At 42.8% G+C, this 12,589-nt stretch overlaps 1 protein-coding gene across 1 annotated transcript in view; it reads right to left on the minus strand.

The window, feature by feature from the left end:
• HDGFL3 (HDGF like 3) overlaps positions 1-12,589 on the minus strand; it is a 39,515-nt gene that overhangs the window by 2,009 nt on the left and 24,917 nt on the right. Inside the window, exons 3-5 of the mRNA XM_064157725.1 lie at positions 9,850-9,988; positions 8,393-8,551; positions 6,671-6,817 (exon numbers count right to left, since the gene is read on the minus strand). Coding sequence (XP_064013795.1) covers positions 6,671-6,817; positions 8,393-8,551; positions 9,850-9,988 — 445 coding nt within the window. The remainder of the gene's footprint in view (positions 1-6,670; positions 6,818-8,392; positions 8,552-9,849; positions 9,989-12,589) is intronic.

Below are 12,589 nucleotides of genomic sequence, written 5' to 3' on the forward strand. Positions count from 1 at the left end.
TCCTCATGCAATCACGGCAAGCGTCTTCAAGACTCAGCTTCTTCATGTTAAGCAGAGTCAGAGAAACTCACCTACAGGCAGAGGCACACACTGCTTCTGTCCAACATGACTACCTGACCACCTAACCCTGAGCAAGGCATCTGCTCTCCTTTGCAAAGAAGTCAGAGCATGAATGCTTGCCCGTGCACACCCTGATGGCCGGAAAGAAGTACAGCTCATGAAGTGAGATGAAGGAATTAGCACTGTATTTTATGTGATCCTTCAACAAAACAAAGCAAGGAAAAAGTGGTAGAGTACAGGTTAAATCCACTGGAAATGACAGAATTTTCATTTTATACAAGATTTGGAGATTTAACAAGATTTAACATACCTACAATAGTAGTCTTGTTGCCTAAGCTGTCTTCCCCTCTGGCCCATCATACCTGCTGTGTGTGGTGGCATGGCTGCAGTGGACTCTGCTTCTCTATCCAAAAGGATAGGAGCACAGGAGTGCCCATTTAGCAGTCTGGGATGCCAATCTGACTGAATCTCTGAACTAAGGGCTGTGTTCAGTGTGGTTCTTCTCTCCTACAACGAGGCATCTACAAACAGTAAGTAACAGAAACCTACTCTTTCCGTGTGGGAGGTCCTGCTACATCCTGACTAAGAGCACATGGTTAGGAGGCTATTATAAAATGCTCATGCATGTAATGATGGCTTACAGGAACTACCTCAGCTCTGCCTCTCCCCAAAAGGTGTAACAATGCACTGCTGATCCAGGGCTTTGCACTCCTCTTTAAGAGTCAACAAGATTGTACTTGGAACTGTTTTGGAGACATGGCTTGGAGCCCTTCACTGTCATTTCTTTCCCTTCAGGGGGAAGTGCAGACACCCATTAAAACAACTACAAATGATTAGTCAACCAAACCATGCCTTCTGCTAAAGCTCTTAATGACAGCTGCTACCCAGCACTGATGGGCAGGATGGGTGGTGAAGCTGAGCCCTGCACTATCTATCACTCTCAGATCCAGGAAGGAAAGCTGCCCTTTTAAAGCATCAAACCTTTGCACTTATTAACAGCAATCCCCCTCTGGGCTAAGGCCAGAAGCCTGGGTAGGCACCATTCTTACATGGAGTACTGGGAACACGAATAAAAAGAGCCAAGTATGCAAATCATCCTCTAAGATTTTCACAGTTTCCAGCATCATCTCTCAGCACAACACAGATTTTTTTCTCCTGACTGTCCTAGAAGTCAGAGGTTCTCAGATGCAGGCAGCCCTTGGGGCCAGTGGGGCTGCACAGAGACCTGGTTCCTTCCCCCAGCCAGGCAGCGTAGGCTGCCAATCTCCCCAGCAGCCACTGCACAAGGATGCGGCAGAGCTGAGCAGTTTCCACGGTCTCCATGGTTTCACAGCTCTTCAGGAACACATCAGCTCACATCATCTTTGAACAAGTCTCTCTGCTTTACTGTAAGATACGGTACAGTGTGTGCCATACTCAACAGTGCTGCTGCACACAAAAGAAACAGCTCAGAACCTGACTGATTGACTGAGAAATTTCAGTCATCAATAGAACTGAGATACACAGAACACAGAGAGCAGGGAATAAAGCTAAATCCACAAGTGGCCTTGCTTTTCTGGCACTGAACACTCCTCCCTCAAGAGTATCTGGCAACTGACTTAGCCATGATGCACTTTAAGAGCTCTTGCTGGGTGGGCAGAAGGATAATTATTTGCTTGCTCTCTATGATCATTGTTATTCCACGTTACTTTGAGGTCAAAATGGTTACAAGATTCAATGTACTCAGAGATGCAAAGAGTGCATTTCATCTATACTGGCTGCTTTAATCTCAACTTGCATTCAGAGATCTATGTTTCTCCTGAGTTAAGTCCCACTGCCTCAGTGAGGCTCTCCTGAGCTTCAGGAAGGCAGCAGGCAGTGCGGCTCTTTACACCAGTATCTGTTTTTTATGTAGCAATGTTTCCTAAATATATTTTTACAAGTGCTACTTTTTTTTTTTTTTTGGGGGGGGGGGGCACAGAGGTTAGGGGGGGTGCTGGAGGGGTAGCTTTTAACTTACATCAAATTGCAGCAAAACAATCATGTTTTCATTTTCTGGGAAAATGTATGTGAATGCTTTTACATTGAATCGAGCCCTAACTGCTGCACTTCCCCAACCTTGGTATGCAGCCTAACCAATGCTATCCTTGAGAAGTGACGAAGGAAAAGCAGAGAAACCAAACATCTCAAAACCACATCAGGAGGACACAGGGAACGTGTGTTTTTCTGGCCAGTTTGGCCATAACGTTTTTCTTTGACAGCAGTAACTGGAATTGTTAGTACCCCACAAGAACATCACAACAAAAATACATCTTGGACACAGGGTGTTTTAAATATGTTCTCCCAATTGCAATAGTATCAGATGGCAGTAATTTTGGAGCAGATTTTGATCCCCTTATTCATGCTGGCAAGCCGTTGCCTCCACAAATAGCTCCACTGACTCCTATGTTAGTAACTGATTGTCAGTGTGAGTAAAAAGATCACAGTCCTCTACCCCACTTTAATATTGGAGCTGTACCAGCAGCAAAAAGAAATGTCTTTAAATTCCAAGAAATCCATTCTTTTTCAGAGACTCAGTAAAATCATTCACCTCCTGAAAAGCAACCACATGTATCTGCACAGAAGAGGATGCCTCACTTAGCAACACAATGTCCAGACTGCAACTAACAGAATGAATAGCAGAAGAAAAATTTGCCACATACCCTGAGTGCTGACCTTCAAACTTAAATACTCTCTAGTAGGGCAGGGACTACAGCCAGCTACCAAACACCATTATATGAGCATCCAGAAAGTAAAAGTCAAAAGTGCCTCGAGTGCTCAGTTGTGAAGACTCAGTTATGCCAGCTAAGAACCAAACACACAAGTTACCAGAGGTTTCAGAGTGGAAATCTGAATTCACTGATCTCTAAGCTAATTTTGTACCACAGCAAGTAGACTACACAGAGCCATGAACACCTCACCACTGGAACATTCTGTTTCTGTGGTATTTTGAGAAAGCCCAAACAATTCAGTATTTCATAGCAGAGCACTGTCACGAGGGGCGGCGGCGGTGGGACGGTCGGTGACTCTTGCCTTTAGTAACTAGTGACATATTATCTTGCTCATATTAGATAATAAAATCCTGAGGCTCAGCCCTTCCATCCTTCTGGGGAAGGAATCAGACAAAGAACAGCAGTGGGGGAAAGAGCTTGTGAAACAGGTAGTGGCAGGGCACAGTTATGACCTGTAGCGGAGTCTGAGAAAGCTAATGTTGAGAGAGTCTGTAGTCCTTGAGACCAGTTCAGAAACTAAGAGATGGAGATAAGAGAAGAGAGCAGCTTCATCAACCCCAGGCATAAAAAACGTAACAGAAATTGAGCCTCTGAACAGCACGAAATTGGCTGAAAGAAAAATCCTAGCTTTGGAAGCGTTTTTTATTTGCTTTGGGTTTTGAGTCTTTAGGAAGCTATCACTTCACATTTTCAAGCTTTTCCCTACCACCTGGAGGTTAGAAATTTCATTAAAAACACAGGTGAAGATGCTCCTGCAATCATTTGACTTCAGCTGTTAACCCTTCAAGAAGATCCTCATAATCTGAGGTTAAGAGTGTGATTAACAGGCAAGGTTCCCTCTGATCTGTAGGAGGGAGAGGTGTCTTCAGCCTGAAGTCCAGGCATTATTAAACATAATCACTGCCTCATCATTATCAGTATTTTATTAAGAGAAAAGTTGCCTGTATCCTTCAGGCAACGCTTGCATGGTCAGAGCCCTGGGAGGTGGAAAGCACAGGAGCCGAAGGCTCTCCAGGACAGAGCCTGTAGGGAGCACTACAAGTAGGGCTGCCGAGTCCACAAGCTTCTGCCTGCCTTCTACAGCTCTTCCCAGCCTCCACTACCAAGCATCCTTCAGGCGGTCAGTCACGGAGGCAAAGCCATGGGAACGCCTATCCTTGAGCTCAGGGCTCTGCACTCTCGCTTTTCCTGCCTCTTTGCCTTTCCACAAGTCATTCTGAAACAAATGCTTCTATGGTGCGAGTCTCAGGCAGCCCCCAGCACCCTACCTTTTGGGGGGAGGGAGCAGGTGGCACTCAGCGTTCGTTTGGGTGTGCTCCTGGCGCCATCTCATGGCCAGACAAACGTCCTGGGCCTGGCTGGCCTCGCAGGAAGGCGAAGCGTGGCTATGCAGCTCCTCTGCTGCACACTGAGGAGGAGGAAGCTCATCTTCTTCATACTGTATGTTGTTGGTCCAATGCTCTTCTCACAAGCTAAACGATTTTAAAGAGACCATAATCTCATCTGTGATGGTGTCTTTTAGCAGACCTAGACATTCTTCTGACCTCCTGTGTGTGAACAAGAGGACCATATCCCAACTCTGCAGGCACACGGTGGCTTTTTTAGACCTTCCTTTCCACAAAACTCCAAAGGTGTGGGCTGGGAGAGCTCAACAGCCTCCCGCAGCCTCCCAGTCTGGATGTCTCACAGAATGGGGCTGCAGGACAGCCTGCCCTATACCATCAGGAGGTCAGTCTAGACATGTGCTGTGGGACTTGCTGTTCAACACCAACTGAAAAACAAGGATGTGACTGCTCCTTTTCCACGTGCCTTGTGTCTGCTGAAGGCAAGCCTTCCAAGAAGACATCCGCTCTGGTCTTGAGGATGCCAGGACACGGAGTGCCCCCTCCTGGTTCTAAGAGAGAACTGCACTACTGACAAAATGAAATCCCGATTCTACAGCAGTGAACACCCAAGGTAAAATGCCTGTATGGGGATGGGAGATTCTCCAAACTTACAGGTGCATATATCTCCAGCTGCCATTAACCCATCTCTCCATCTCTCTTTAGTACATGACACTAAAACTCCACTTTTCCCACAATGTAAAAAGCATCCAAGATCTACTTAAGGACTGGCTGTTCAAGTGTAAGGTCAACCCAAGTGCTGGGGTAGCAGAAGTCACAGGCAGAGCCAGCTCCTCACATGGGTATGACAGTGTGGACTGCAAGTATTTCCGTGGAGCTGGGGCTGGCAGGAAGGACACAGACTGCTGATGATATTTCAGTACAGGGGCTAAAATATCGGCAATTCTGAAAATGCTGAAGAGCACCATGATGTTCTAGCATGCTAGATTCCACCTCCCAATGGCTAGAGGCAGAAGGAAGAGATATATGGAATGTCATCAGCCACAAAGCCAATGTCTTATGTGACTTTTTATCCACTTAAGTCTGCAACTGACCTAACTCAGTAAGCATTTGGCCTTTACATGGAGAACAAGCCTGAAGTTCACAGGCATATCTGCTGCCACTGCTGCAAACACAGGAAACAAAACAGGCCCTCCTGACCCTCTTGTCACCTCAGAAGGAGCTTATGGCCAGTTTTCTCACTCAAACACCTATCTGAAGACATCAAAGTGTCAAAGGCTTCACTAGCCTGAAAGTGGGCAACGTATGCACTATGCACTGGCCATACTCATCATTCCCAGACACTCAAATTCTTGTGGATAAGGTGCTGGGAAGGCACAGCTGGGCAAAGTTCCTTCAGCCTCTGGTTCAAACCAGATGCTTGTTCAAAGTGAATGTGAGAGGCTTCTGACCCCATGAGCCACATATCAAAGTCTTTATAAGGTGAAGCACACACAAAATACCACAGAGAGACAAGGGAAAACAAAGCTCCAGGGGGGTTTTAATCAGGAGACAACAGCAGCTCCCCAGAGGTTGTGAAATAGGTCTGAGGCTGAGCATGCAGCTGGGTGCTAAGGCACTTCAGCAGTGTCAGATGAGCGCCTGTGCTGGCTGGCTTCCTCTCCCACCTGGGGATTCATGTCACTCAGCAGCTCTTCTGACAGCCCAGCCTGGCTGCTATCAATGTGGCAGCGCCTTGGCATGGGAACTGCGCAAGAATTGTTTCTGAGCTGGAGCTGTAAGTGCTGGAGCAGGGAGGCTTGTGTTGCTCCAAAGGCTCAGGAATAGTCATGGCTGTTAAAGATGGCTGATGATTAATCAATTCCCATGCTAATTCCCCTGCTCAGCAGCCTTCTTTTCTGTTGTGGTCACAACAAAATGCCATTGATATGAACACACAACTGACACAAACACAGAAGGAGATCATATGAAGCTGTTCTGGAGCAGACCGCATAGCCCTGCCTTGGAAGGTCATATCCCAAGGCAGGATCTGCCCTGACACCTGCAGTATGCAGGGTCTGTAATGTGCACTTGAACCCTCATTTACTCCAAAGAAGTCAACGGAACTGCTTGGATTTTAAACAAGTGTGAAAGGATAAGCAGGCTCCCATTATTTAGTGAGTCAAAATGCATTATGCAAACAGTTTGATTCTGCTCTCACATCAATTTTGCATCATTCCAGCTCATGGTTTTCAGTAGTTACTCTCAGCTGACATCCATGCAAGTGTGGGAACAAAAATAATGCAGTCATTATTTTTGGACAAAATTAATTCAGCCATTGCTCTAGAGAAAAACCTGTAGCAGTGCAGAGACCAGTCCTGAGTGTCTGCTCTAGACACATTCTGAGCACTGAAGTGCAACAGAAAAAGCTGGCATATGGTATGCACAGGCCACTGCAATGCGATGCCTTTCACCCCGAGCTCCAAAGCTCCTGGTAGCAAACAGCATGGGAAGTGAATGATATTAACAGAAGATTACCCCTTCACTGGTTTTCTGCAAATCTGAAGAAGTGTTTCTTGTGTCATTGCCTGCATCTCCAGCATCAGAGCTGCTCTTATTTTCTTCCTCTTTGCAGTCCTTATCATCTTCATCTCCAGGAGATTTCCGTGACTGCTTGGAGGATTTCTAAAATGATCAATGACAAAGTTAAGAAGTAAAACCTCAGCTCTGGACACAGCCAGACATATTAGAGCTCTGTGTGGGATGCTGTCTGACCGTGAGGCTCCTTGTTTAAGGTGAATATTGGGGAGGATATGTGAGGTGAAAAGTGTTTCTCAGGTGAAGCAGTTGCAGTGAATAAAGCAAAAGGAGGAATTCTGCGTTCAGCACAAGTGGGCAGCACAACTGACTGTAAGACAGGCACAGTAACAGGAGATGGGTATTAGTGTTGGGTCACCTGTAGGTTTTGTTAGTTAATGAAACAGATGGTGCCAGCTTGACGAAAGTTTTGATTAAACACAGAGATGTAAAATGAGAATAACATTAGCAGAGCTGCTTTCCATACTTTTTTTAGTGCTGTCAGCTTTAATATATTAACATTAAAGCCATGTGGAACCAATACATCTTTTCTGCTCCCTTTATGTTATGCAATTCCACGGTACAAAAGGATAAATTGTGGCATTAAGCCACCATTTTCCTAATCCTCTGTTTGCCCAGAGTCTTCTGGAAAGAAGATGGTAGACTAGACCTGAATTTCTAACGTAAAAGACACAAGGGGGGTGAAATTATGTAATATGTTTTGGTTGGTGGATGAAAGATGAAAATTCTTATTGTCCCTCAAGCTGAGCCTGGGTCAGACTGTTTACCTGCTGCTTCTCATTTCATTTAGTTTTCACTTTTAGAGAACAATAACATGAATGTGAATGAAAGTGTGACTCTGCCACACTTTCCAGTATCTTTTAAGCAAAGTACAGACCTCGAGGCATACACAGAACCAGAGGAAGTGACTATAATGTTGCTCCCTTTTACCCAAGTGACAAATGAGACACATGTATGAACCCCAGGTTGTCACTACACAGGTGATTATGTTCACTGGCCATTACAAGGCAGTCTGAGATGCATTACTCTTGGCTTTCCACCTACAGTGTTACCTAGATATTGACATGACAGGTAGGCAATACAGTGCAGGTCTTTTATCTAGAAATTGAGTGTCCTACTCCTTGCTTAATGAACTAGTTCTCTCTCTCACAATCTGTATCCTCTACTGATGTATTTTACACTGAGCTACAACAGGAGCAGCTGAGCACATCTGACCCTATCATATCTTTCAGCATGGTATCTGGGGCACTCACAGGGCAGATGGCAGAGGGAAACTTGAATTCTCCTGGACAGGAACCAAACCTGAACTCATGTCTCTGAGAAGGCACACTCCTAAGTCTCTTTTTCCTCTTCATGGGGAAATATCTATCAAAGGTGATCAAACACATTAACCTATCTTTGCACAGACTTTGCAGCCCTTCAGAACTCCTTCTCATCTTTCACCTCTTTCTCAAAGTGTGGGAATTACAACAGGGCAGAGTATTTCAACTGCTGTCTCACCACAGCTGTCTACAAATGCAAGAGCACTTCCCCTTGCTTGTTTGAACACCATCATTATGGAACTGGAATCAAAACGCTAAAGGAAGAACAGATGTCCATGAGGTGAACAGCATTCTGATTGTAAATGTGCCATAGTAGCAATAGAAAAACTCAGAAGATAACCTTTGAAGTGTAGGATTTTTTCCGTTTCGAGCCTGCTTTTTCGTTCTTTCTTTTTCCTTTTCCATCCTCTTCTACCCGGTCACCTTCCTCTTCGCTGCTGGCATCTGCTGTATTTCCTCCTTCTCCTTCAGTTTCTGATGAGCTCTGCTGCTGAATTGCCTTTAAAATTAGAAGAGTAACAGTGACAGCAAACCCAACAAGAATATCATTAAAGTCTGTTACTTCTGGTTCTGTATGGAAGATATTAGTGCTGGTAACAGTCAGCTTACACTTTAATTGCTTTAGTCAGGGAGAGCTCAGGTTATTCTTGCAATTATCAAGAAAAAACGGCTGCAAAGACAATTCACTTAGTCACCACTTGAAAATGGTTATCAGATGTAGGTTCTGGGATAGCATGTTCTGAAGGGTTTACACAGAAACAGAAGACAGGATACAAAAATGTGTTTGCCAGAGAACTAAGAATTACTCCATGGAGAGACCTGGCATGCTCGGCTTTGAGCAAAGCTATGGAAACTTTTTGACTTTGGCTACAGTAAGACAGGCTTGTTCAGGAGAGAATATGGCTGCTACAAACTGCCCCCAAGGGCAAGAGCTCTGTATTAGGAAAAAGCAAACACTGACCAGAAGGTTGAGGGCTCTTTGACAGTCTATCTCCTACAGACTATTCACTAGAATTTTGTAAATCCCCAGGCATATGCAAAACATCTGTAGGGCTGAAAATATGAAACATATGAAACAGGAACTGAGAGGGCAGCAGCTTGTCTGCAGGTGGTCCATAACTCTGGTTTGTAAGGTTTTGTGCTAATAATGTAATAGGTGTTTGCCTTCTTTTGGAGGTGATTTCTGCCTTCAAAGGACCACATTTTTTAATGAGAAAAGTTCTTTAGTTTTGCACAGTCCACCAACCACTCTTCTCCCCTTCCAGCTTCACTGACTTTTTGCTCCAGACATCCAACAGGGAGAGCTGTTGGACAGCAGCTACTATCTCGTAACAGCAGCTTAAGCCTCTACCTTCTCACCCCTCACAGCTTTGGCAATGGTGTCCTATATGTTACACGTAGCCCATGTGAAAATCAATAATGACCTTAAGGTCTGCATAAAACTCACTGAACCTGATTTAAAAATAAACTACAGAAAAAAAGAAGTCAGAAATTATTCATGTTTATACTGGAGTAAATAAAACCTTCCATTTTTAATTCAACTAAGTCTGCCACAGAATTTTCCACTTCATCGCCTCAGCACATCACAAAAAGCAAAGGGCTCTGCACTATGATTAAGGTTCAGTTTGTCACAGACTTCAAGACCACAGTTGCCTTCGCATTACAAAAGCTGTGAAACATTCTAGCTGCACCAAAACCAGGACATTCCACATCACTCACGCTATGTTTACATTGACAAGAAGTCTTCAAAGAAGAAATCAAGAAAGATAAAGTGGGATAAAAGTGAAAATAATTTACCTGATATCCAGTAAACTTTACTCCAGGGTTGTTTTCTATTTCCCACAGGCCTTCATTAAATCCTTTTCGCTTGTTCGACTTCCCAAACTTATCTTTATATTCTTTATATGGGAAAAGGTCTTTGGGCCCCAGGAATGCACTGCATTTAAACAGAGGTAATGTTCAAATTCAACTCCTCCTCTCCAAAAAACCCCAAACATTCAGAGTGCAAATGTTTTCTCTGCTCATTTCATCATTTCTTCTTCACTTTTATTTATTTGTTTGTTTATTTCTTTTACACACTGGCCTTGAGTTTACTGCTGTGAGTCTGATTTAATGGACTGTCTTGCCATCCTGATGTTTGACGTTGCAAAATCATGCTGAGTCTCTCTAGAAATAACTAAACCAAGTCTCGTTTATTATATTAACTACTGCTGGGAACTGGCACTTGGAAGGGATTATATGACGTCATTGCCTGAGATAGCAAGGGACCAAACCTGCAAGTCTATCTGTTACAAATCCAGAAAGACCTAAAAATGCAAGAAAAGCTGAGGAGTGTAAGGAGTGCCTAAAGCTCATGAGCCAAAACTTATCCTTTGTACTACATGACATAAAAAGCAGTGGCATTTATTATTATCTCTACTGCCAGTAAGCCTGGCAGCTTCTTTCTTGGAATAAGCCCCCTACATGCAAGATTCTGTGCAAACACAATAAAAATGCCCTTATTCCCAAAAATCTTATAATTTCATGTAAGACATGAAACAATGGGTGAATATAGGCAGATGAGTAATACAAGGAAACAATGAGACACAGGGTGCTCGTGGCCAATTTTTTTATTCAGACAGCACAGCAAAGGAGGGATTTTGTGCTCTTCTGCTATGCACTGGGACAACAAATTTTGGGCACAGGCACCACAATGCAGGGAAAGATAATTACACACACACACACAAAAAGATCACTTTTTCTACATACATGACAGTAAAACTCTTAACTTCTTACATAAAACTGAAGAAAGCACGATTTTCTTTTCATTGGGTCTCCACACCCAGTGTGTTTAATTTGCTCTGCATCACAGTTCTGGGATGGCTAATTGTAAGTTAAACTGAAAACAGTGAAGGCAAAAGACTCCTTCCTTCTCCCATAGAAGATACTATGACCCCACTAACTGGAGCAAAGCTAGTGAATACTAGTGTGTATATATAGTATATATTCACTATAATCACTGTCCTACTTCCCTGGTAATCTTTGAATTTAATATTAACTCTTTGGCCTCCATTATTATGGGATCATGGAGCTCCACCATTTACAACACATTTATTCTCATAACATCACCACAAGGTTGGGAAATTGCCTTTCTTTGCAGATAGGCTTCTTAAGCACAGAGGTTTGCCCAAGGTCAAACTTGAACTGACAGCAGAGTACAGAGGAAAATCCAACTATCTTCAGTCTCTGTTTAATAACTTAATCACAGAATCATATTTCTTCCTTGATGTAAACATTATTTCAGATTACTGCCTGATTTATGCCCTGATTCTTCTCATTTGTGCAAAATTTCATTCACTTAAATCATCTCACTAGCCAAAAGTTTGCTAGTACAGAGCCAACTGGTGGCTAAAGGCATCAGAGGCCAAGTCTCTAGGGAAAGAGATTCCTTTTAACTACACAGGAGATGCTGTCTCATTGAGAAATATCACAATTATATCATTACAAAGCCCTACCTGAAATCTGAACACTGATTTCCAAACTAATAAGGCATCTCATTAATATTAAAGGCTACACCAGGGCAAGGGATCTGAATAAATGATTTTATCTGTACTTCTGCTAATACTAGGAAATGTTTACTTGTTGCCAAAAATATACACAAATAGTTCTAATACCAATAACAAAAAATCTCTATGGAATTTACCATGAGCTACTTATTCCAGTTCAGCAGTCAGGAATGGAAATGTTTCTACAGTATTTACATACAGCAAAGAGTGGGAAATTGTCTAACAACTTTGAACTGCACTCATTGCCACTGGGAGAGTACAACAGTTTCCACTGCTCTGCTGTCAAACTAAGGAGATGCACTCTATGGTTCATGTTTAACAGTTGTGTTTTTCAAATTATTAAAGTAGCAACTACAAACTGTTTTCTTGCTCTGAATGTTACAGTTAGATGAAGGTCTAACAAAAAGAGATTAGCAGTTTGGGATTCATTCATTTCAGACTAAAAAGGGGTCAGAGATGTTTTTTTTTCTCAGAATGTTTCCCAGGAAAAATATTTCAATTAAAACCAAGTGATGTTTTGGTTTCTGATTTAAAAGCATTGTAATATCATTTGAACTTTTTTAGGTTATTTTGTGAACGTAGCACTAGCTCACAATATATCAAAAAATCAGGTTGTTTCATTACAGCAACAGGAAGAATTGTTTTGATCTTTACTGAGCAGAAACTTCCTTTAAAGATTTGCAAAACACAACGTGACATATGGGGCTTATGCTCTGGAATAATGTTAAAATTTAAAAATTCACCATACACTTTTAATAAAGCTTCAAAGCTCTAAAACTGAATTTAAAATATCATCAGGGTTTTTTTTTTTTTTTTTTTTTTTAAGGAATTCTTCAAAATGCATTCCCTGAAAGTGGGGAAGAAAAACTTCTACAGTGCAAACATTTCACACAGAATGGAAACGGATTTACTTTCACTACTTCAGACAGAGTTTAAAATAGAGACATGTACATTGTAATTTTGAATCTCTGCACTGGAAGGCTTGACTTAGC

Source organism: Pogoniulus pusillus, chromosome 17, assembly GCF_015220805.1.
Source record: "Pogoniulus pusillus isolate bPogPus1 chromosome 17, bPogPus1.pri, whole genome shotgun sequence".
Classification (NCBI taxonomy): domain Eukaryota; kingdom Metazoa; phylum Chordata; class Aves; order Piciformes; family Lybiidae; genus Pogoniulus; species Pogoniulus pusillus.